At 37.3% G+C, this 27440-nt stretch overlaps 1 protein-coding gene and 1 long non-coding RNA gene across 2 annotated transcripts; both read right to left on the reverse strand.

Moving 5' to 3' along the window:
* Positions 1–236: 236 nt before the first annotated feature.
* Positions 237–5763, reverse strand: LOC127840330 (uncharacterized). Its single transcript, XM_052368735.1, has 5 exons — positions 5636–5763; positions 4174–5375; positions 2490–3984; positions 693–885; positions 237–311 (listed from the first exon to the last, which is right to left on the reverse strand). The coding sequence occupies exons 1-5, from the start codon at positions 5761–5763 to the stop codon at positions 237–239; spliced, it is 3093 nt and encodes a 1030-aa protein (XP_052224695.1).
* An 18540-nt stretch (positions 5764–24303) lies between these two features.
* LOC127840895 (uncharacterized) lies at positions 24304–26806 on the reverse strand. Its single transcript, XR_008030623.1, has 3 exons — positions 26279–26806; positions 25206–25306; positions 24304–24865 (listed from the first exon to the last, which is right to left on the reverse strand). It is a non-coding gene; the product is annotated as an uncharacterized LOC127840895 (long non-coding RNA).
* Positions 26807–27440: the final 634 nt, after the last annotated feature.

Here is a 27440-nt window from a genome sequence, read left to right on the forward strand (position 1 = left end):
CCGGCAGGTCTCTTGGGCAACTCTGTAAGGACTATGCCGACAGAGTTCCCGTAGCTAGACGATTCCTCTGACGTTCTCTGAAAACTGGACAACTCCTGCAGGACTATGCCGGCAGGTCTCTTGGGCAACTCTGTAAGGACTATGCCGACAGAGTTCCCGTAGCTAGACGATTCTTCTGACGTATTCCGAAAACTGGACAACTCCTGCGGGACTATGCCGGCAGGTCTCTTGGGCAACTATGTAAGGGCTATGCCGACAGAGTTCCCGTAGCTAGACGATTCCTCTGACGTTCTCTGAAAACTGGACAACTCCTGCGGGACTATGCCGTCAGGTCTCTTGGGCAACTCTGTAAGGACTATGCCGACAGAGTTCCCGTAGCTAGACGATTCTTCTGACGTATTCCGAAAACTGGACAACTCCTGCGGGACTATGTCGGCAGGTCTCTTCGGCAACTCTGTAAGGGCTATGCCGACAGAGTTCCCGTAGCTAGACGATTCTTCTGACGTACTCTGAAAACTGGACAACTCCTGCGGGACTATGCCGGCAGGTCTCTTGGGCAACTCTGTAAGGACTATGCCGACAGAGTTCCCGTAGCTAAACGACTCTTCTAGGGCTGCGTCACCCACACTGGACACCTCCTGCGGGACTATGCCGGCAGGTCTCTTGGGCAACTCTGTAAGGACTATGCCGACAGAGTCCCCGTAGCTAGACGACTCATCTAGGGCTGCGATCGGGACGATCTCGCTAGTGTCCATCTCGACAACCTCCTGTTCCGCCCTGTCTTCGTCGTCCATCTGTGCCGCCCAACTTGGGTTAGATCGAGGGCCCAACCCATCCACATCATTTAAAAGCAGAATCTCATCCATCTCAAAGCTAGTGTCCATGCTGAAAGGAAATGGGCATATGACGGTCCATTGGAAAGTGAATACTCTGCAACACCGATGACGAAGTCAAGCAATAAAAAAAAATTGAACAATTCCTAGTCTTTTGTGTGGCCATAGCGGCTCGAATTTTTGACGTAGGAATAAAATGAGACGCCACGCGCATGTTTTAAGTTCTTATATATATAAAAAAAAAGAAGAAAATAAAATGACCTAGAAATAATAGACAATCCAAATTGCATGTCACCCAACGTGGTGGTAATTATTATTCAGATAAGATTTTAAATGAAATTCTAGTGTAACTGTTCACAGCTGAAGGCCCTGAAGTTGTTTACTGTTGTCGTCCACTGATCAGCCGCGCATACCACAGGCTAATCAGTGCACACAAAAATGCCATGCATTAAACCCCGTTTTCCCGGAAAGTTGCAATCCAAATGCTGAAGGCACGGAAGTTGTTTACTGTGGTTGTCCACTGATCAGCCGCGCATAACACAGGCTAATCAGTGCACACCGGCTAATCCTATTTGCCATGCATTAAACCCCGTTTTCCAAGAAAGCTGCAATCCAAATGCTGAAAGCACGGAAGTTGTTTACTGTGGTTGTCCACTCTATGCAGACAGATTTCAGGTCTCAACTTCGACTTCAAAGCTATTACATGTGATTTAAATTAATCATGTTTCTAAATTATTCACTAAATGCGGCTAATTCTCCACTTGAAAGTGTTGTATGTTGGAAGTTTTTGGTGACAAAAACTTGGAGTACATCTATTTTACTCCCACACTTTCGTTAAGAAAGCACAGCTGCTGCAGAGTGATGGAATATCTACTTCTTTAAAGTATTTATAAGTGAAAAGACCCTTTTTCACAATAAGCCAATAGTGCGTAGTCAAATGACTCGCAGAGTTCCAGAATGAGGCTTAATGTGTAGAGATTTCTAATAGTGCATCGCAATGTCCTTCTGCTTTTAATCATTCGGCGACTTGTTATATTGCCAACACAAGCTGACTTTGTCAGAAATAGCCGTTAATTACTTAATATATACTTTCCATTCGAAGTGCCAATATAAACAGATCTCAATGATAAACACTAGACTGGCCAATATCCTCTTACAAGCTGGTATATACATTCACTGTAAGTGGAGCAGACACATTTGTCGCCTTCATTTATTAAAAAAGTATTATTAAATAAAAATAAACAAATAAAAACAGTTTATTATTGAAAAATTAGCACCTCGGACAGCGGTATTTTTGAATGTCCAAAGCCTCTGTTGCAGTCACATTTACGCATGATCCATGGTACCACTCGTCACAGTGATCACATTGGATCATGAACCGTCCTTGCCAGGGTTTCTGGCACAGGCAATACAATTGCCCATCGGGGGCTTCCTCGCCAGAATCCGCCTCCGGCGAATCCCTTTCCTTTAGCAGCCACGCGGGTAGCAATCGGTCGCGACATGGTTTCAAACGATCGTGGTTCGTCACAAATACCGCGTTTCGGAGCTTTACCTGGAAGATGAGACTAGATAGTTTTTTTACCACTAGTCCTGGGCCCTTCCCGGGGGCACAGCTTCTTACATTTACCTTTTAAGGTGGCGGTATCCAATACATACACGGCATCGCCCACCTCGTAGGTGCGCTCCAGCAATCGGAGATCATAATTTCGCTTCATGCGTTTTGTAGCGGCCTTGAGTTTGCCCCTAGCACACTCATGGGCCGATTGTAGGTCTTGTGCCAACTGATGCGCATAATTGTCCTCTTCGAAATGCTCCCCCTTTTGGGGAAACATCAGACTTGCAGGGGTGTTGACCTCTCTGCCCAACATCAGCCTGTTGGCCGTGAAACCCGTACTACGGTTGACGGATGCGCGCAATGCACCCGCTATCTGCTGCAGGTTCTGGTCCCACTGGTTCTGGTGTTTACCTATATAACACCGGACAGCGTCCATCAGCGTTCGATTGTAACGCTCTACCTGACCGTTGGCGGACGGACGATACGGTGTGGTACGGGCCTTATGAACTTCAAGAACCCTGCATAACTCTGTAAACAACTTGGACTCAAAATTACGCCCCTGATCAGAAAAGACCTGAAGGGGGAAACCGAATCTCGAGAAGAAATGGTCAACCGCGGCATAAGCCGTCTCCTCCGCCGTCTGCGTTGGTAACGGGACACACTCGACCCACTTGGTGAACTGGTCCACCATCATGAGTATATACTCATTGCCTCGGCGCGTCTTTGGCAATGGACCTAAAAAATCTAAATGGACCCTCTCCATTGGGGCTCCAGCCTGGTACTCAGTCATAGGACCTTTCCCCTTCCGCTCCGACTTCTTGTTCCGGTTGCAGGTCTCACAGGTAGCCACATACCCAGCAACATCCTTGCTCAAACCATACCAGGCAAATTTATCCTTCACCTTCTCCTTCGTTCTCTTGACACCCTGGTGACCCGGTGAAGGTATGTCATGATGCAACCGGATGGTCTCCTCTCTCAGCGACCTTGGCACTACCAACAGCTTTCCCTCTGATGCGAGGGTATTTTGATACAACACCCCGTCTATCACTGCTAATTGCCCCTTGTTTAACCAATAAAACTTGGCTCCAGGGCTTGCCGCAAACAGTTCTGCTTCCCCGGGTTCCACCCCCTTGTTGAACCACTGCAGAATGAAACCAAGATCTGGATCCTGCAGTTGTGCCTCTATTAAGTCGGCACACGTGAAACCCCAACTGCTGGGTTCAAACTCATTTGACCCAGCCGGCTCCTCCACTTCCGGTTCTGGACCACATGCACATATCCGGAAAACACCATCAACCGTTAACACATCAACCCGACACGAATTAAGAAACAAGTTTTCTAAAGTCGGACAATACCTCTGTGACTCAGGATCCGGCTTGCCACTGTTGTCTCCCTTGGATGCTGCTGCTTCGTCACTGACATCCTCAGTCTCACCATTGCCCCCTCCAGTGCTTACGTCGGTGCACACCCCAATGTCACGGACGACTTCGCGCACTGTTGGCGGTGCCAACGGAACTGCATAACCGACCCCGCCAGTCTCACCGTTGCCCTTTACAGTGCTTATGTCGGTGCACACCCCAATGTGACGGACATCTTCTGTAGGTAGCGCCAACGGAACCGCATTATCGAAGCCGCCAGTCTCACCGTTGCCCCTTACAGTACTCATGTCGGTGCACACCCCAATGTGACGGACATCTTCGCGAACTGTAGGTAGCGCTAACGGAACCGCGTATTGGACGCCTTCGGTTAACACGTCTTCATCATCGCCGACGCGGCCAGTCTCACCGTTGCCCCTTACAGTGCTCATGTCGGTACACACCCTCATGTGACGGACAAAGTCGCGAACTGTAGGTAGCGCCAACGGAACCGCATCATCGACGTCTTCAGTGAACGCGCTCCACTGATCTGCTCGCTGGCAGTGCTTGCATCCCCCACATGGCAAATCTCCGGACCGGATCTCGCATGATCCCGCATCGAACCACTCCCCTTCCGGTATACGAGAGAGAGCATCCGCATTCGCATGCTTCCGGCCTGCCCTGTGTTGCAGCACCATGTTAAACTGAGACAGTTCTTCCATCCATCTCGCCAGCTGCCCCTGAGGCTCCTTAAAACGCAACAGCCATGTTAAACTTGAGTGGTCAGTCCTGATAACGAAAGGTCTGCCTAACAAGTAATGTCGGAATTGACGCGTGAACCGTACTACTGCCAGAAGCTCTTTTCTGGTGGTACAATACCGCCTCTGCTCTTTGGTAAGGGCGAAGCTACCGTAGGCTGTCACCCGTTCTTCACCGTGCTGAAGCTGTATCAACTCTGCGCCTATTGCGACGTCCGACGCGTCTGTATCTAGGATAAAGTCATCAATCTGGTTTGGAAGGCCCAGCACCGGGGGAGACGTTAACGCCGCCTTTAATGCGTCAAACGCCTCCTGCTGTTCACCTTCCCATCTGAAGTTGTTCTTGCCCGTGACTCGATACAATGGTGCCGCTATGTCCGAGTAGTTCTTAATGAACACTCTATGATAATTTGCCAGACCAGTAAACCGCTCAACATCTTTGGAGCTCCTGTGCACAGGCCAGTCTACAACTACTTTGATATCGGTATCAGTCATGGCGATCTCGTTGCTGCTCACCAGGCGGCCCAAGAACTCCACCTGCTGCTGGAAAAGGACGCACTTCTTGGCCTTTAGCCTCAACCCGTGCCGCCGGAACCTTTCCAGGGCTTCCCTTATATTGGCCAGATTGTTGGCAAAGGAGCTACCTAGGACGACGACATCATCGAGAAAAGCCAGCATGGTCTCCCAATTGAGACCTCGAAGTACCAGGTTCATAACCCGGGAATAGGTCGCGGGGGCATTGCAGAGTCCGAATCCCATCTTGACATGTTCGAAAAGACCGTACTTGATGACAAACGCCGTCTTCTTCCGGTCCTGCTCCGCGATGTTCACTTGCCTGAGTTCGCATCCAGCTTGGAGAACCAGACACTGCCAGCTAGAGTATCAAGACAGTCATCAATCAGGGGTAACGGAAACACGTCCTTGACCGTGACATCGTTCAACTTCCGACTTTCGCATAAAGAACTGCCTAACCGTCGAACACAATTTTCACTTATCCCACTTCTGACACCATTGAAGTGATTCGAACGGTTAGCTCTTGTGGGTTCTTAACGTATGGCCAATAATCATATAGCAATGGGTAAATAGCAATAAATTGGGCCTGGGGGCAAATACAAAGCAATACACTTATACTACCTCGTGCACAAATGAATTCTCTGGTTGTACGTCTGGTCACTGCGCTGTCTGCATAGGAAAGAGAGCGTGGTCAGGGAGTGGCGGTCCCAGCAGGCATCAGCTTCCATCTCATTGGTCGCGAGCTCCATCCCTGGCAGTATGGTCCCGTCATCCTAACGTCTCACAAGCCGGGTACCTCTCTGCAGGGGGCGTGGCACCGGATGTCACTTGCACAACATATCCCTCGCGATATTATGAAAGGAGTAAAAGTGCTTCTTACTGTGTAAATTTCTGTAATTATCCGGCAACTGATATTATTGTGCATAATTATGTTCAAGGATTTTTTAAATTATTTTTTTTTATTGCAACTCGGCATAGAAACGTCTCTGTTATTGAGTTTTGAAAACATGCTTGGTACGAAATGCGGAGGAACGAATTGATTAAAAGAGGCTATTTTCACGACTACGTAAAATATTGACGCACTAAACATCGCGGGGATATTTTGTTAATTTATTTTCGAGAAACGGACACATACAGCTCCATTTTGCAACAAACACGATGGCAAGTGAGGTAGGCACATTTTGAATAATAAGCCTCTAATGTTCGTTTACCATATATGTAAATAATATGATTATAGGTGCTACCTAATTTACGGGCAAAAGCTTTTTAAGTTTTTTTGATAACCATGTATTTGTAATAAATATATGGACATGATTGTGTTCAAAATATGATAATTGTTGCAATAATTGAGTAATGCATCCAAAAAAATCAATCTTTAAACGAGTTACATGTTCCAAGCTTAAAGATCTAGCATCTTATTTTTTATTTTATTTTTCTAGCCACAGGAATTTATAGCTGGTTCGGTGTCTGTGGTATAGTGGATGGGGTGTCTGCTAACTGGCTTAGTCACTGGGAGGTCTCTGTATTGATCCTTTAAGTGGGAGCATTCTTTAAATAACCCTAAAGACATATATGGCGTACCATTTGGGTTGAAAGTCAAGAAGACCTACACGTTAAAAAGAGAAATGTACGTCGAAGTACAATAATTGTACGTCGACATGAATATAAAATACACTTCGAAGTATATATTTGTACGTCAAAGTACAATTTGTACTTCGACATACATGTTTGTACTTCTACGTACACATTTTCTGAACAGCCAATCAAAACACTAGTCTCTTGAGCCGCTTTTCCTTCAGATTTATTCATAATAAATGTTTAAAATCTCTTTTTTAGTTGAGGACAAAATGAATAAAAATATCAGAATGGAAAAAAACAACACATAGAAGTTTCAAGTATTTAATGCATTGAAATAGATTATATACAAATTTGAGGAAGATTCAATTGTTACCTTATTAAAATTATTTAGCATATTGTGTGTATGAAATGATCATGCGGGGCGGAGTATCACGACCGTCCAGCGCATTACTGTGTAGGATATTCCCAACGGTAACCAGTTACCAAGTATTAATGGGATAAATAATTTATTATAAACTCCCCGTTGGTCGTATTTTGTGATAACCATAACTAGCATAAGTCAGAGGTTAATTCCGCCACGCCAGGTCAATAAATACGCACAATATCTATTAGTTAGCGGTCAAGGTCGCATAATTTGGCATAAATTATAATAATAATAATGTTTAATAAATACGCACAATATCTATGAGTAAGCGGTCGATAGTCGCATAATTCGGTATAAATAATAACAATAATGTTCAATGTCAAAAATCTCTAAAGGCAACAGACGTAAGGTGTCCTCTGATTGGCTAACACTCAAGGGTCGGTGAAAATTGTACGTCGAAGTACATTTCTCGTTCTACTTAGTAGGTCTTGTACTCTTTCGACGTCATGGTAAGTCATATAGACACTAAGTACTGGTCCTACTCAGGAAACAGTTTGTTTCATCAAATGTCTCAATTCAACTTGACAGCTTGCTAAAGCAGTTGCATTTAGCATACAGTACACTGATTTAACATAATCAAAATCATGTGATGTGTCAAATCAATTTTGATTGACAAATTTGACAGGATTTTTTTTTAATCCAATAAGTTTTAGACTGTCAAATAACACACACTACGTATTAAAAGCCATACCTGGAGCTTTCGTCTGTATATCACTGACTTCATCAGAAGAATGATTTCTACTGTTGGGAAACGTTAACACCACTAGTTGTCTTCTTATTTATTATCAATGTATAATAATGTGTAACAGCATAACAACATACTTGATTCGCAATTAAAATATTTAATAAATACAGATATCTTGCAGGTTTCTAATTTTCTTTCGCAAACTATTGTTGAATAGTTTAAATTTTGTCGCCGCTAAAAAAATAGCCATTTTGTAGCAATTCTAAAATCACAGTCTAAACTGCATACACTTAGCTCTATACCGGTAGTTACAATTTGAATGCAAATATTAAAATGCATCATGTTATATCATCCATATTTTTTTATTTAAACATTCAAATAACACATAACACAGTACATATACAGTCTTCACGCTAAATATTTTAGCAAAATAGCCCTTCGGGCTAATCAGATGGAATTTTAAATAGCCCGAACACATGTTCAATAGCCCGAAGAGGTCAATATAACTGTTATGACTGTTTTGGCCAAGAACACCAAAATAGTTATTAACAATCAGAAAATCTACTTTCATTAGTAAAAACAGATGCATGTGATTACAGTAATAAGTAATACAGTAAGGGTATTCTGTTTCATTTTGAAATGCATTGTATGCACAATGCACCAGATAATGATGCTGTTTATTGTAACTTTATTGATATGATGATCAAATATTTAATCGACCGGTCGGGCTATTTTATAATCATTTAGGATCGACCGACCGGCCCAAGAATCGACTCGGGCTTCGGGCTTAAAGGCTAATTCGAAGACTGCATATATAAAAAAGGTATGTGGTATTGTGTGGAGATACAAAACACTTCACATCATTTATTTGCACATAAAATAATAGTTACAAATAAGTAAAACTAAAACACTGTCATCAACCTACATTTCAAGAATATTTACGTATATGAAATTACAAAGTGGTGTTATTGTATTACCTTTTACTAAATTAACATTGCTGGTTTTGTACTAGCCATAAAACATTTATCATGGATTAACAAGTAACAACCAATTTATTAATTACACAATCGAACGGAAATCATATTAATGGCCTTATGCATTTACTAAACAAGCTATTTGCTACTGTTTAGAATTACACTATCTTACTAAAAATGATCACAGGTACTTAGTGCTTTTACATACTTGTGGTAAGTTTTGTATTACTAGTTTGACAATTATCGGCAGACACATGTTGATATACAGACAAAATTTGCATGGGAACTCTCATATTTTTTCAGCATAATTGCCTTCAATTTGTTAATTTAACAACCCTTTGACATTGTTTGCACATCTGATCTTATTATACAATAGCTGATTTTTGTTTATAGATAGACATATATAGACTTTCAAAGTTCTATAAAAGTTCACACATGTTCCATCCAAGTAAACAAACAGAACCAATAAAGATCACCACAGATAATAACTGTGTGTATAGCTTGGAAATTTGATAGTTCAGGAATCCCTCCTTTGTTGATTTCTGTAAACCACAACTGTCAGTTTTGCTGGATAGAATGCCTTGTATGATGCCCAGCTCTTGCCTTCGCAGAACAGCTTCTAAAAACGGAAAACCAACAAATATCTTAAAATTTAATCAATAATGCAGACAATTTATAAATGTCTTGTTTTTTGTTGATTTCGAATCTGGGAGATTTTTTACGTAAGATTGTGGTACGAACATCCAACGGTATCGGATTTTGTGGTTTTAGGCATGAACTTATTATAGTGATATGTAACCATTCGGGGATTTCGGTAAAGTGCGAGCAGACGAGGTGTTAATACGTTTAAAATTAAAGCTAAAAGACTAAAAAGTTAGATCGGAATATCTTTAAATTTTGTGAATAAATGTGTTTCTGGTGGATAACAACGACAACTTGCCAGAATATTGCTCATGATCACACGTAAAACTTCTTTCTAAGACATTGTGTACACACCGGTCTTACTGACAATAACGAAGTGACGTCACCATCTATGTATAGAGTGCAGTAGGGTGTCGTTATTGAAATACCGCGAGAATACTGGAAGAATAGAGATGCCAACTATAATGTTTAAAACAAATAATTTTTTAACAAGCGTTTGTGATTTGTCAGGATAATAATAACAATAAGATATCGAAAAGATCAAAGCAAATAAATTCGACAGAAATCTGAGATTCGGCAATATATGAAAGACGGGTTATGTTCACGTAAGTTGTGTTTGGTAAAGACTGTCACTATATGTAGTGAACCAGTCTTCGGCTTATACCCACTGAAGAAGAGCATTCAGGGGAGATAATTTAGTAATGACTTAATTCTGGAACGGTTGCGAAGAAAAACAAATAATGCGAGAATATTTAGTGCGATTCGCTACACAATTATGATGTCATTGATATAACTTTTCCTGAGGTATGTATTTACATGTGATTTAGCATATGTCAAAGTGTTTTTGATTTGTTAAAGTTCATAAATAGCATCGCGAAAATATATGTCGCGTGGCAAATTTTTTTGAGACGTATCCATATGTGGTATTCCTATGTAATTTTATGTCTAAATTCCCATATGTATGAACGGCCAACGCCCGCTTCGCGGGCTTTTGCCCGTATAATTCATTAACTTTTACCACAGCTTGATAATTTGACGATTCGTCCCATGACTGGTTCGATTCTGTTTGCATCTATAGCCAAAGCAACACAACTACTGTTAACAGGTTTTATAGTTTATTGATCCCTAGCTCAGAATTTCAAATACAACTGATGGTTTTTGTAATCAGTTTTAGTTCAATTCCTCTATCTTCCTCTATCTAGAGAAACTTTTTGTATCATATTACTGACTAAAGATGTGTGCAGAAAACACCTCACTGATAGACACCAATGTTTTTTCACCATCGTTGCAAAGGTGGCGACACCCTTCAGTGGACTTAAATGTCAAAAAGAGAATTATATTTTTGTTGACAAGCATGTTTATAAGGTGAGCTTCCATAGTGGATTAAAGCAGGGTCCAGGGCTCAACATTAACAGTTGTCCTATTGCCCCTGGCAAGTTAAAGTTGGGTCCGGGCAAGTTATTTTATGATCTAGTTGTCCGCATAGGCAAGTGCAAAAAAGAACAAAGAGCGTTAAATTTAGACTTAAATTAGACTTTAATTGCTGTAATCATTTTGTTAAATGTGCAAAAAAAGGTTTTGTAATGTATCATTTGGATCTTTATTAAAAAATATAAGGTTTACAGTTAATGTGATATTTCATGTTTGGGCAAGTGACTTCACGTTCAGGGCAAGTAGATTTTCTAAGTTGGAGTTGACCTTATACACCAGTTGACATTGTTTACATTCAGGATTGTCCGCGCATTTGCCACAACTGGCTGACAAATTGACTGATAACAGTAACGTGAACCATATGCATACAGGCATGTGCTTAGTCAATAAATTTATATGAAATTCTGAAATAAACATTATTACACCTTAACAATTATTTCAAGACATCCTATTTTGTATCAATAATGCATAATTTATAAATTTATTTCATCATTAAAATAATACAAGTTAGTCATTAACATCAGAGTAAATGTTGTCTGAAGACTATACACCTACAATTTTACAAAACTAATATATACACAGTGTCCATTCTACTTCTGGACCGCCTGATTGCGCGATTCACGCTATTTTTCTGAAGATCACGCACATTTTCAGCATGTGTGCGAGAATATTTGTGCGCTCAATATTTAGGCACACTTTTTATGCCCCGGTTGGGTGGCATATAGCAGTTGATCTGTCAGTCCATCTGTCTGTCTGTCTGTCTGTCTGTCAGTCCATGTGTCCGTCCGAAAACTTTAACATTGGCCATAACTTTTGCAATATTGAAGATAGCAACTTAATATTTGGCATGCATGTGTTTATCATGGAGCTGCACAGTTTTAGTGGTGAAAGGTCAAGGTCATCCTTCCAGGTCAAAGGTCAAAAAACAAAATCCAAGGGAGGTAACAAGCTTTAAAGGGAGATAATTTCTATTTTATATCATTTGGCAGGTACACATCATTTTCACAAGGCAAGTTATATTTTTTAAAGGAATATAATAAATATAAATTTTGTTAATTCAAAGCGGCGCAGTAGGGTGCATTGTGTTTCTGACAAACACATCTCTTGTTAAGATAAAAGCAATATTGATTTTGGCGAAATTTTTTAGAGCCGATTAACGATTGTCAATTACATGTTTCGCTTTAACCAAACTAAAGCGCACCTAAAGGCGGAGCGGTGTTGTGTTGGAAAATCGATATTTTCCAATGAGAGGGCATGCTTTGAATGAGCAACAGCACTTGTATGCAGTCAATGCCTGCAGTAAATGCAGATGACGGGTGACGTAATTGCTGTAATTGCGTGGGTTTGTTCCAGTTTGTGGGCTTGCTTATACCTACCACACTAATTGTACCTTACTTTGTACACCTTTATGATGAAATCGTGGCCAGTTACGTAGAAAAGTGATGATTGCAACCAGGTCAGGGTTCGCCAAAACTTGAAAAATCTGTCAGTCATTCGGACTGACAGACTTGAAATTTTTGTCAGTCCGAAACAGTTTCTGTCAGTCCCACTGTCTGACTAAACTATAACAGCAAATCACAACAAAAGAAGTACCTTTAAGATGTTTATTGGTTTTGATCACATTATAATACAATAAAACCATGTCCAATGTCTATATAATTAAACAATTATTATATTAATAATAAACAACATATAAACCAAAGGCATACTTTTTAGACTTCTTTTTGTCAAACTGTTTTTTAGCCTCCACAGCTCTACAAATCCGTGTTCTTGAAATGTTAGGGTGACATCCAATCAAGTTAGACTTAAATGCACACCCCCATTCACACTACTTTGGATGACTTCAATTTCTGTTTATTAGCCAATTCACAAGGTCTAAAACAACACCTATTGTTAAAATATTTTCTCTTAGCTGAGGTGGTTGATTTCCAGGTTCAATTAAATGAATGCATTTCACACCTATTTCTTGATAGAAAGGGCCAAGATAATTACCACCATTCATTCTTGTTGTCTGAAATAACACAAAACATATTGCTACAAACTATCAACAACAAATCAACACATAAATATCCCTATGTCCGAATTTTAAAATATCCGAAATATAGTACATCGGGTGAAAAATCTAATTTTGATTTCAGAAATTGTTGGTATGTAAATTAATATATATATAAATATAATAATGAAACTATTTAACAGAAATGCTCACAAATGCCTGTTGAAACAAGTGTTCGTGCGTTTTTTGTTGTGGAGAAATTAAATGGAACAAATAAAATGGCGGACGCACTCGGTTGCATTTTTTAACAAAGACCATTGATTTTGAATTCGGATGTGATAGTCAATTCTAATCCAACTTTAAACATCAAAATAAAGGTAAGAAAAAAAGGATTTTGACAGAAGTTGAACAAAAAGCATTTACCTTCTATTAATCCAATAGCACATTATACAATTTGAGTGATCTTTTTGAAACCATTTTTCATCCGATTGTGTCGGTCAGTCGGACTGATTATCTTAAATCACTTGTCGGTCCTGAAAAAAATTTGCCGGTCAGGACCGGCGGACCGACGGTTTTGGCGAACCCTGCCAGGTGTAATCCTCATGGAAATTTTGTATATTCATGAGTAATATTGTGTTAACATGTATGCGTTTATCCTTTGTCTTAATAAAAAACGCATGAAAATCATGCTACATGTATAACGTCATCCGCATGGAAAGCGTGGGTGTATCGAATGTTGCATCAAAGCTTTGTAATGCTGAGCAGAGCCTGGATATAATGAAAGTCATGCAAATCAGTAAATGTTTATTTTTATTATTTAAAAGGACACAGAAATATCATGTGGAAACATGTGTCTGTTCTTCAGTCAATTCAGTCCATTACTATGGATAGTGCTGTTTTATTTAACAGTATTTCACTGACTTTACAGTATGTAATAAATGTTAAGGTAAAACAATTAAACATTAAAACTAAAATGTATAAATATGGTATTTGATAATTGCCCCTGTTTCTGAAAAATCTCCCTTATTTTTTAAAGTGAGGGGGAAATTCCCCCCCACCCCCTTACTTTTGGTTTCTAGAATAGACACTTCACATTTGCAGTATAAGGACTTAAAAGAAACTAAATTTAAAAAGAAACACACTAATACAAAGTAATATATAGTTATAATTATAAAAGGTATGTGTTTGCTAGTTTATGTTATTTTTTATTAACAAACAAATGTTTACGAGGTGCATGAATCAACCATAAGACAAAGCACTGTAAAAAGTGAAGTACATGACACAGTTTAAATGTTATGTTTATTTTCTTTACATAGAATACTTTTTGTTTTGCATTGAAAGACACTATTGAAGATTTTTAATATGCAATTGAAAAAAGAAATGCACATGATGCAAATTCAACTGTCTATGCATGTATGTTGAAATCTCTTGTATTAGTGTTTATGAGTGATAACTATCTGCCATTTTATATCAAAAATCTATGTTGTTTGTATGTTTGGTAAACAATTTATAACCATGTGGTTGCCAAATAAATAGATAATATTATGTGAGTTTTGGATAAAGATCATGTTTATCATGCGTGGCTTAGAACCATTATTATCTCCTCCCTATTTAACAATTATAATTATCAAATATCCCATATTTTGATGATTTAGGTTTTCCGTAGTTGACAAGAACATATTCCTCAGTTTTGTATCCAGTAGGGATAAATATAAATTTACACAGAACAAATTCCACTCTTTTCTGATATATTTCGCCTAAATAGGCTTTTTCAAAGTTTGTTTTAACAAATTAACTACATTTTCTTTCTATTTCTCAACAAAAACAATTATATAATGACGTCAAAAAACAAATAAACAGGAAATGACGTCATGATGTTAAAACGGCAGTGACGCTTATTAGCGCCAGAAACACATGAATGTAAAATTCACTGTTACAGTAATAATGATAATGAAAATATAAATATTCCTATAATGAGATAATTAATCATAAACTAGTTATGAAAAAGTAGATAATAATAATAATAAAAATAATAATAATGACCAACAATAATAAATATAAATAATAATAATGAGATCAATAATTGCATAAAAAATGTCATAAATATAGCATACCGTAATTACTCTATGTTTTCGGACACTCTAAGTTTTCGGACACCACGTTTTTTAGCAAAAATAATTGCTTTTCGTGACTGTTAATTTTCGGTCATACGAGTTTTCGTCCATAATTAATGTCTCTAAGTTTTCGGACAGTATATTTTACAGCGCTATTTTACCAAATGTCGGTCCTGTTTTCGATATCTAATGACACTTCGATCATGGGGTTTTACAACTAGATTAACATCATAAAACATGACAGGTGCATGCTTGAGGGCAACGGACCATTAGATTACATTTGCGTTATTGTGTAAATAACCTTGTAAACCGGTTTGAATCAATGGTTTCGCCGGATAGAATAAGCATTATGACAATTACCAGGGGTAGTGCCAATTAACATGAGTGAATCCACATGAGTGAATCCTTTGTCTGTGGTTAAACCACGTGACCTATGTATCGGTCAGCTTAGCAATTAGTGAAGTCACAGCAGAACTGTGCTTAATAAAATAGTTATTAGTATTAGTATTATTACATAGACATGTATTATCATTGTAAGCAGTAGTATAGTAATCATTTTGATAATTTATTTATTATTAAAATAAATTCAGTTTTTATTAATTTAATTACTTTAATCATTTCTTGTATTTTTTGCAAGAAGTAAAATACATGTGTTTTTTATAATAATGATACTTTTCATTATGCTATATGCTATATTAATGACATTTTAAATGCAATTATTGATCTCATTATTATTATTTATATTTATTATTTGTATTATTATTATTGTTGGTCATTATTATTATTTTTATTATTATTATTATTATTATCTAGTTTTTCATAACTAGTTTATGATTAATTATCTCATTATAGGAATATTTTTATTTGCATTATCATTATTACTGTTACAGTGAATTTTACATGCATGTGTTTCTGGCGCTAATAAGCGTCACTGCCTTTTTAACGTCATGACGTCATTTCCTGTTTATTTGTTTTTTTTACGTCATTATATAATTGTTTTTGTTGAGAAATAGAAAGAAAATGTAGTTAATTTGTTAAAACAAACTTTGAAAAAGCCTATTTAGGCAAAATATATCAGAAAAGAGTGGAATTCGTTCTGTGAAAAAGAACATATTCTCCAATTTTTGGAAAACTCCAAATCTGATCTAAAAATAGTGAAAGAATAAAGCTCAAGTTTATACGATCATTGTTATACTATTGATTTTCATCTGGTTATAGGATAAAAAGGTATTTAGCACTTTATTATTATAATTTAATTGGCTGATATCTATACAGTATATAGTTTCTGACAATCCATTTGGAAAAATGACTTTTATTTTGTACAATGTTTTATATCTAATTAAAGCAACAGTTTCTATTTTGGAGTTAAATTACTCCTTGAAATAATTACTCAGTACTTCCACCTTGAGAAAACTTGGAGATATCATTAATTGTGTTCAATGACCAGACATCTGCCACCTGTGGTTTATGACACCATGTTGTTATAATCTGCCACCAGTGGTTTATGACACCATGTTGTTATACATCTGCCACCTGTGGTTTATGACACCATGTTGTTATACATCTGCCACCTGTGGTTTATGACACCATGTTGTTATACATCTGCCACCCGTGGTTTATGACACCATGTTGTTAGACATCTGCCACCTGTGGTTTATGACACCATGTTGTTAGACATCTGCCACCTGTGGTTTATGACACCATGTTGTTAGACATCTGCCACCTGTGGTTTATGACACCATGTTGTTATACATCTGCCACCTGTGGTTTATGACACCATGTTGTTATACATCTGCCACATGTGGCTTATGACACCATGCTGTTATACATCTGCCACCTGTGGTTTATGACACCATGTTGTTATACATCTGCCACCTGTGGTTTATGACACAATCTTTTAATACATATGCCACCTGTGGTTTATGACACCATGTTGTTATACATCTGCCACCTGTGGTTTATAACACCATGTTTTCATACATCTGCCACCTGTGGTTTATGACACTATGTTTTCATACATCTGCCACCTGTGGTTTATGACACCATGTTGTTATACATCTGCCACCTGTGGTTTGAGACACCATGTTGTGATACATCTGCAACCTGTGGTTTTTGACACTATGCTGTTATACATCTGCCACCTGTGGTTTATGACACCATGTTTTGATACATCTGCCACCTGTGGTTTATGACACCATGTTATACATCTGCCACCTGTGGTTTATGACACCATGTTGTGATACATCTGCCACCTGTGGTTTATGACACTATTCTGTTATACATCTGCCACCTGTGGTTTATGACACCATGTTGTTATTAAGTATTCGTCTGGACAGTATCTGATCCTGAGAAGAACTTCCATTTAATGGTTAGTTTCATTAACAAAGTCAGAGCCAGGCAAACTAAACATTGAACCTCAGGGGAACTTGAATTATAAACAATTATATATATGTATTCTGTAAGTAAAATGTGGCTACTTGTGGTATAGGTTTTCTGTGGTATAGTGATCATGTTTGGTGTTTCTTGTTTATACTATAAACATGAGATAATTAAAGGTCAAACATATTTTTAAAAATTGACGTTTTTTCAGTGCATTTATAGGTGGTCATATACACATGATATAGTTCAATTTTCATGTGGATAATGCATTTATTAATACATTTTACATCAGTTACAGTTAACTTGTAGTATTACTTCTGTTCATCATAAAGCAACTCTGCACTGGCAAATAATGCAGTTGAAATCAATACAGCACTTTAAGTGTTAAGTTAATAATGAAATGCAAAAAAACATGCCCATACAATGTACATGTATTATACAAAATGCTTTCATTTATCTCATCATCTTCGCCTGTCGTCCCAAAGAACCTATGGTTCCTCCAGACGTCTCGATTCTGAGCGAGTCTCTCCAGATGCCCCCATGTTTGACCCATCTGCTTAGCATCTGCAATCACGTCATGGAGCCAGGTGTTTCTAGGCCACCCTTTCTTGCTTTTCCCTTGGGGGTCCATGTGTGCGATTACCTTGTCGTATTGGATGCAGCCTTGCAAAAGGTGTGGCCTTTCCATCGCCAAGATCTTAACAGATCAACGGGCTGCTGCTTTGTTCTCCCCCAGAACTCTTCCTTGGAAATATTGTCTGGGCAGCGGATCTTGAGGACCTTCCTGTGGCACGTGTTGATGAAGAACTGTATTTTCTTTATGGTGGTGACCGTGATTCACCAGGTCTCTGCTCCATAGAGGAGTATTGGCCTCTTGGTTGTGATGCTGATTGTGCTGGATCATCAGATGTTCTTCAGCTGATGGAAGGCTGCTTGTGCTTTACAGATGCGGGTTGTGAAGAACATGTTAAGAAGAACATGTGTTGAAAAATGCAAAATAAGCTAGATATTTAAATGTCTGTACAGTCGAATTCGCCAGCATGTAAATCATGCATGTACGATGTGAATCTCAATTTAGTTAAACGGTTAATTTTAAATTCCTGCAACAATATATATTCATATGACACTAGAGCTGCAAAGATTCACCAACAGCTCGATTCTAATCGATTTCGAATTCAGACAGTCCGATACCGATTGTTTCGATTTGTTTTATCTTTCAACCTAGTTTTACCATATATTCACTCTTCTGCCTCAAAACAAACATTTCTGTTCAAATGTGTTACAAACCTAGATATCATGGGCTTTTGTGAGTTTGTTTGATATAGTTTGGTTGGTTCAACCATGTTTTAAAAACTGTTGAAAGTGGGTTAAATTAACATTTGTAAGAAATATTTAGGAAGAAACTGCCAATTTTCTGATAAACTATGTCATTTTTGACAATATTTCAATAAAACACAGAACAAACTAGCAAATACTCAATTTTAGTATCAATAAACTTCTGACTAGATAAGATTGTGTTGACTACACAATAATATAAAAAATAAATCAATAACAATAAGAACATCTGGAATCAGTGGAGTGATAGTACTATCACTATAAGACTTAAATCTAAAACCCTTACAAACATGTCTACCATTGTGCCATGACAGCATCACCTGTTTAAATACCTGTAGGACAAATCACATTCTCTGATAAACTTAGCTGGGGACTTGAGTAGTTGCACTGGTGCTACCTCCTGCTAAATCAATCTGATGTTTGCGTTTGACATGTTGAATTAGATTAGTGGTTGAGTCGGACTTAGGGTACGCAGCATCTGTGAAGCACAGTTTACACGTAGCTTTATTGGGAGGGCTACCATCCTGAAACCCAAAATACTGCCACACTTTTGAATTTAACTTCTTAGGCACATCTGATAATTATGCCCCCCTTCGAAGAAGAGGGGGTATATTGCTTTGCTCATGTTGGTCGGTCGGTCGGTCGGTCCGTGCACCATGTGGTTTTCGGATGATAAGTCAAGAATGCTTGGGGCTAGAATCATAAAACTATATAGGTACATTGATCATGACTCGCAGATGATCCCTATTAATTTTGAGGTTACTAGGTCAAAGGTCAAGGTCACAGGTGAAGGTCACAGTTACTGGAAATAGGCATTATAAATGTATAAGTATTTAGCATGGTTTAAACAAGGGAAACAACTACGGTTTATGCATGTTCTTTTTATTACAGATTTACCTCCCTTTAATTCATTCAAAATCTCATTTTACAGCAGAGATTCCAAATCTGACCTGTAAATGAGCCCCATATTTACTGCCAGTGCTAGGTTACCTTTTCCCATTTGATCATTCTTAAGTATTGGTATTGTAATGCTGCTACTGCTGCTGCTACTGCTACTACTACTACTACTACTACTACTACTACTACTACTACTACTACTACTACTACTACTACTACTACTACTACTACTACTACTACTACTTCAACTACTACTTCTACTACTACTACTACTTCTACTACTACTACTACTACTACTACTACAACAACTACTACTACTACTACTACTACTACTACTACTACTACTACTACTACTACTACTACTACTACTCCTCCACCACCACCACCACCACCACCACCACCACCACCACCACCACCACCACCACCACCACCACCACCACCACCACCACCACTACCACCACCACCACCACCACCACCACCACCACCACCACCACCACCATGTCTACTATTACTACTTCTTCTACTACTGCCACTACTACTACTATTTTTACTACTACTACTGCTACTACTACTACTCTTTCTACTACTACTACTACTACTTCTACTACTACTACTACTACTACTACTACTACTACTACTACTACTACTACTACTACTTCTACTACTACTACTACTACTACTACTACTACTACTACTTCTACTACTACTACTATTACAACTACTACTACTACTACTACTACTACTACTACTACTACTAAAACCTTAACATTTGCTCTAAAATCAAAGTGCTTCCACCTACAACTTTGAAACTTCATATGTAGCTGCAACTTGATGAGTTCTACACGCCACACCCATGTTTGGGTCACTAAGTCAAAGGTCAAGGTCACTGTGACCTCTAATATAAAACTTATGACAAGCTTTTATTTATTCAAAACTGCACCCGCTGCCGAGCGTTGGCTCTCGCTATGCGGTGCTCTTGTTTAAATTAGCTTTAAAGCCGCTTTAACATATAATCTTACATATACATGTACTTTTCATAAAGAAACCAGGTTAACTTTGACCCTTATAGTCTTAAAACAATGTAAACAAATTAAGTGGTAATGATATCCTTTAAACTCATTCTGTGGTCCACTTGACAATAATGAATTTTGAAAACAAGCCAGTAACACTATACCATAGCTTGACAAGTGAAATCCCCTCAAAGGTGAATGTCTTTGTTCCAGTGGTCCAGATTTGTAATTCATTCTAGTAAATTCCTGAAATATCATTTACTGAACGTTTTAAGTTTTAATTATCTATTGGGGTCTATATTGCTTGTTATTAAATCTTAAGCACATCCTTTTGCATAGAAATATTCCGCGTCTGTCCCTGCAAAACTATCTTGACTCACATAAAGTTGAAAGTACTAAAACTTACCAAAGACAATTGTAATTTTATTTCTTTATTTGCAAAATTTTGATTTATTGTACTCAAAATACTTCCTGATCGCCTATTAAAGTCTTTCAACCTTACGATTACTATTTCATTCAAAGTGTAACTTTAAGGACCCGAAAGCTCATATTTGTTTTGTTATATCCTGTTGTGATTCTCAACAAAGATTCCATAATTACACGAATACACATCTAAACTGATCTTGCACAATAATTGGTGTACATTATAATAGACTTACATATGAAATGACTGTAAAAAAGCAAAATGACTTGAAAAAGGATTTATTACATTACAAGTTCAAGAGGTTTCTTTCTTGGTGTGTAGCATCCCATAGTGGCTCTATAAAGATTTTGTTTAATTGACTCCCCTCCCCCCCCCTGAACCCCTGAAAGGCCTGGGGTCACATGGTTTATATTGACTTAAATAAATACAAAACATGGACATTATTGGTTTGAATGTTAAGCCTTTCTTCAAAATGCCTTGAATTTAAAGTCATAATTTCTTTGGGAAATCTCTAATAACTTAATACTTAAAGCATGCATGTTCTTAAATCAATATTTCATTAATATTTTTTGAAAATGTCAAAGTTTTAATATAAATAAATATAGAAATTATGTAAAACAATGTACATATAATTTTTTTACTCCAATGCTTATATGCAAGCATAACTTGGGATTGCATTTGGGGTCTGGCTGGTCAAGGTTAAGGTCTCTATTACTAAAAACAGTTTCAGCTTAATAATATGGGTTGGGAAGAGCTATTGCTCTAAAAATTTGTGTGAGGTGTTTTACATGAAAACCTTGCGTGGGGTTGCAAGTATAAATTTAATACATAAAACATTGAAAACCTAGTTGTGTGGATTTGCCATATTTCTTGATTTGATAATACTAGGGATGTCAACGAATATCCGAATATCCGAATATTCGGTCCCGGACCGAATATTCGGATACAGTTTTCCGAACCGAATATTCGGAAGACAAAAAATATAAAAAATCGAGTAATTTCAAAGACTTTGTATACGTGAAATTTGCTTCAAACATTGTAAAATAAGTTGTTCCTCGTGTCATAATGTTTATTCCTGCTAAGCGCGATAATGCGTCGCTATGGTGATGACAGTATACCGGTCATAAATCCCGCTAATTGCCTAACAAAGACGGGAGGCGGAAAACTACAACGGGCGAGGCATGGTATGGTATTGCGCAATGGGGGGTTAGAGGGTTAGGGTTAGGGTTTGGGTTAGTGTTAGGGGTCGGGTTAGGGTTTGGGTTAGCCTAAACCCAACCCTAACCCTAACCCGACCCCTAATCCTAACCCTTACCCTAACCCTTTTTTTGGGTTATCACCCCTGACCATGCCTCGCCCGTTGTAGTTTTCCGCCTCCCAACAAAGACAGACTCTTTTCGTTAAAATTATGATAGGTGCAAATCGCGTCGGCAATCAAAACACCAACCTGCACTTGATCCAATGACTCGAATTACATTTAAAATTATCACAGATTAAATGAGTAAAGGAAAAGCCAACTTGGTGTAAAAAACAAATAAGACCGTATGGACATTTAACCACCGACTCGTCTTGATCTAATAACTCGAATTACATTTAAAATGATCAAAGATTAAATGAGTTAAGGAAGAGCCAGCTTTGTGTGAAAAACAAAAAAGATCGTACGGTTATAATCACGTTTTCCAATCAAAAAAGCTTTTAGAAAAAATTTACTCAACCTCTAATGAGTATTTGCGTATCGTATGGTCCAAACTTTAATTAATTACTCAATATTCAATCAGGTATTATACGTAAAGAAATGTTTTTGGTAGTTCGCCCTCATTTAATTGAAAATATTATAATTGCTACACGCATAAAGTAAATCTCTGTCCAAGCAAAATGCCACCTACGCCTTCCGCTGCTTGGAAGTATTTCAAGACATCATCCGATAAGAAGTCGCCGATCCAAGTGACTAATTAATGTGGCAACTTTAAAAGACTGACTGTTTAGTCTGTTAAACAGGTTCAAAGTGTGTTGTGGCTATGTACATAATTCGTTTAAGTTCTGATTTGTCATGTAATTATTTTGTCGTCATGCAATATTATGTTTCTCGTTCTATTATTGATGTACAATGTTAATAGTTTAAAAACAGTTTTTGTCATTCAATTTTAACAATAAAAAGTAATCAACAAAATCAGCTTCAAATTATCGACGGCAACTCTGTGTCAATATTTAGTCACTTCCGGTGCACTTCCAGTAAAAACAAAAGTAAAATTCATGGAGTAATGGTACGGTAAACAAAGTTGACTTTTTTTCCAACAGATGTTGACCGAATATCCGAATATTCGTTCGGAAGGATGACCGAATATTCGAATACCAAAATCGGTATTCGTTGCCATCCCTAGATAATACATTTAAAAATTGTTTTCAACTCAATTGAAATCCTTGAATAAATCTATCCCGGAAAAGCACGAGTTTAGAAAAACCCACTAATCACCCCGGTACAAACAACGCTCGTCCATTAAATCAACCAATGATAGCTTACTTTAAATTATAACGGTTGATACGATGTGTGATTTTGAAAGGATTATAAACATCCCGTCTGTAGATCTGCCGCGGAATCATATGGAATTCTATGGAAATCGTTAGATGGAATTCCGTGGAGTATTGGCACTAACTTTCCATCCGATTCCATGCAATCAATGGAAAAGTGAAAAAAAAACAGAAGAGGGACTTGATATGGGATGGAATTCCATAAAATGCCGTGGAATTCCATAGAATTCCGTGGCATTCCATAGAATGCCGTGGAATTCCATAGAATGCCGTGGAATTCCATAGAATGCCGTGGAATTCCATAGAATGCCATGGAATTCCATAGAACGCCGTGGAATTCCATAGAACGCCGTGGAATTCCATAGAATGCCGTGGAATTCCATAGAATGCCGTGGAATTCCGTGAAAAGCTATGGAATTTAATAAAAAGCTGGAATAAAATAGAAAAAAACAGATTATAGATTAAAGGCATTTCGTTGATTTTGAAAAACAAATGTGAATGTAACTAAAGGTTTCATCATAGAAGTTAAACAAGAACAAGATATAGCATCAATCATTAACCACACACGTGCAGTCACAGTACATATTCAAAAATGAGTGGTTTTACATTTTCATAAAGTACCTACTCTCTTAACCACAGGCATGCACACACACATTCAAAAACACATCCATAAACATGCACGCATATACAGGTGAGAAAAGAAAAACTTATAAAAGGCACAATATAAAACATAGAAGTAGAATTTTACATTTATCTTGTGACAAGTATACATCCTTTCTCACATATGTTCATAAACACACACAATTACATGCACACACACACATCACGCAGAATTGTTCTAGAGTTTTTTCTCATAAATTTTAACGTTCAACAACTGTTCCTTATTAATTCTAGAACACTTTTAGTATGATAACAGAAGTTCAGTTTTAGTTGATGTGTTCCAGTACAATTCTAGAAAAGTTCCGAAGGTTAACTTCAAATATTTAAGTCTGAAACCAACTTTCTAGAAAACAAATTCCCATGCAGACAGCCAGTATTCAAGTACTGAGCATAGTTAATAATAATACATAACAAATTAACAACTGTTGTAAATTTGTTATTTATTATACTATGCTCAGTACTGTTGAACACGGACTTTATTCAATTATCCAAGTTTCAAATTCCTAAATTAAAAAAAATATAATAAATTAAGACAAAAAACAAACACAAAATATAATTCACAAAATAAATAACTGGTCTTTTTTATACAAGAAGTAACCCAAATAAAACATGTCACCAGCCACAGACTGCCAGGCTTAACACAGAGGCTAGTTTTAAAAAATGTTTGTCCAAGTCTTCCACTGCCATTTTCCTTTTCTTCTGAGAATATTGAACACCAGTCACTGCCTCCGGGTTCTTTTTGGTATGAGGTACATTGTATACTGCTCACATGTGCTCTACAGAATAAAAAATCATAAAAATGTCTAAAGCAAAGAGTTATTTACATTCAAACTATAACAAGAGATTGCAAAGCAATATGGTCCCCTACCTGTTAAACTTCACTATTTTAAGTTTGTTAAATATATTTGTTGCCATAGCAACCAGAATTCTTGTATTATAAACAACATGAAATGACGTGCAAAATGTCCTTATTGTCATCTGTTCATGTTCCAAGTTTCATGAAAAAATACTTAGAACTTTTAAAGTTATCACAGGATCCAGAAAAGTGTAAGACAAAATACTTTCAGGTGGTTAACATTAAATAACTTATCTAGCCCAGGGCATGACAATATTTACCATGAATGTGTGGCCCTGTAAGTCCTCTAGGTGAATGCGCTTAAAGAGCGGCTTTGCTGTTGGATTATTTCCCTGCCAAACTCTGCAGTATCTTCCATCAACTGGTCAATGGTAATTAAAGCACATAATGAAAATGTATATGGAACGTAATTCATGAATTGTTTTAAATATTAAGTTGTTAAATGGTCTATAGAAAGAGAACTAAAAACGAAGTGAATACATCGCAAAGCACTAAGCATAACTTAATTTGTTGGTATGATTAGTACAAATTTATTATTGCTATAATTAGAATGATGTGTAATTCTATTGGTATGAAAATGCACACTCAGATACCTAAAAACCAATTCCATTGGTTTAATTTTTTATTTACAAGCAAATTCGTTGAATTGATATCCCCCGCCAATATGCTTCTGGACACATAAGAATTATATTTGACACTCAAACAAGCATTTTTTAAAGATACAAAGGGCCATAACCCCGTTTTTAACAGATGGTGTACAATGTCATTTGGCGTGCATTATCCTCTTATCCATATATATACTCGAACCAGGTTTCAATGAAATCCGCCAAAGCACTTCCAGGATATGGCCTTGGACACACAAAAAAGCATTTTTTCAAGATACAAAGGGCCATAACTCTGTTATTAACTAATGGTGTACAATGTCATTTGGCATGCATCATCCTCTTATCCATATACATACTCACACCAAGTTTCAGTGAAATCTGCCAAAGCACTTCCAAGATATGGCTATGGACGGGGGATAATAATAAACATTAACACCATTAATGAGCATAGAGTGCTCAACATGCACAGTACAAAACTTCCTTAGCCTCAGTTCTATAACCTTGCATGATAAAATTCCGATACTACATTCAACGTTATTAATTTCTCCACATAGGTCTTATTACTTCCTTTTTCAACCTGCAAACTCCACTAAATGAAAATTTGGGTGACAGCTGCTTAACTAATATTTGCCATACTAAAACCTCAAATATCACATAAAAAGGTCTACAATAATGTCATAAGAAGATTAAATTTAAAGGAATATTTATAAATAATAAAAATCACAAACCTTCAGTTGTTGTTCTATTCCTAGACAGACTGCTCAAACACTGTATGCATCACTCTTTAACAATATTTCATGTCACTTTCCAAATGATATAAATACATAAGTATTTTAAAAAAGTGTTTTTAATGGAAAAACTAATGAACTCTTCTGTTTGTTAAATTTCTTTAACTTTATTTTAACAAGTTAAACCAGTACATTTTCCACCATGTTTCATGTTTCAATCTAACAGGTAAACTTTCTGTATTTGAATTCAGCCAATTAGAAAAGGCTGTTATATCTTATAACCAATAGATTTGCAGCAAACATACCCAACATCTGACTCACTGCACAAGCTGGGCTTATCAGATAGATTGTTATTTGACAACCTGGACTGGCTGAGTTTGATATTGAGAAAAAACAGTGTGTATACCACATGGACAGGGTTAAGGAATTTAAACTTGTAGAAATTGCTTTGAAAGTAACAACTACTCCTACTTCTGCAGAACTACTACTTTAATTACTACAGCATCAACAACAACACCACCAACAACAACAGCAACAATAACAGCAGCAACAACAACAGCAGAAACAACAACAACAGCAGCAACAACAACAGCAGCAGCAACAACTGCTACTACTGCAACAACTGCTACTACTGCTACTTCTATTGCTACTACTATTGCTACAGAAACTGTTAATGCTACTACTTCTACTACTACTACTTACTGCTACTATATCAATTACTACAACAACAACACCTACTACAACAACAACAACTACTACTACTAATATAGCTACTACATCTACAACTACTACTACTACTGCTGCTGCTGCTATCGCTACTATGAAGTCTATTTGGCTATTTGTAAGTGTAAGGTGTTCTATATGTGTTCTTATTCCCCATTAGAACTTTTGTAGAACTTACTGGTTCTTAAAGCATTCTAGATGTGTTCTAGAACTAAATTTTAAAACATTTTTAGAAATTTCTTGACCATATTTTGTCCTTGAAATGTTCTAAAAAGGTTCTTGAAATTATTGGTACAGTTTAAGTCCTAAGTCATTTTCCACAAATGTTCTGGATTTATTCTAAAAAACTGTTTTGGAACAATTCCAGAACATACGTTTTAGAACACAAATATGGAACAGTTCCAGAACTGTTCCAATTTCTAGAACAAATTTATAATTA

This window comes from Dreissena polymorpha, chromosome 8 (assembly GCF_020536995.1).
Source record: "Dreissena polymorpha isolate Duluth1 chromosome 8, UMN_Dpol_1.0, whole genome shotgun sequence".
NCBI classification, from domain to species: domain Eukaryota; kingdom Metazoa; phylum Mollusca; class Bivalvia; order Myida; family Dreissenidae; genus Dreissena; species Dreissena polymorpha.

Bases quoted from the DNA above. Each gene is read 5' to 3' on its own strand.
- LOC127840330 (XM_052368735.1), bottom strand. From the start codon at position 5,763: ATGGAGCTCGCGACCAATGAGATGGAAGCTGATGCCTGCTGGGACCGC. The intron at 5,376-5,635 runs GTAGTATAAGTG...TTGATACTCTAG, and splicing joins AGAATTCATTTGTGCACGAG to CTGGCAGTGTCTGGTTCTCC. The intron at 886-2,489 runs GTATGTATTGGA...ATTTCCTTTCAG, and splicing joins TACGAGGTGGGCGATGCCGT to CATGGACACTAGCTTTGAGA.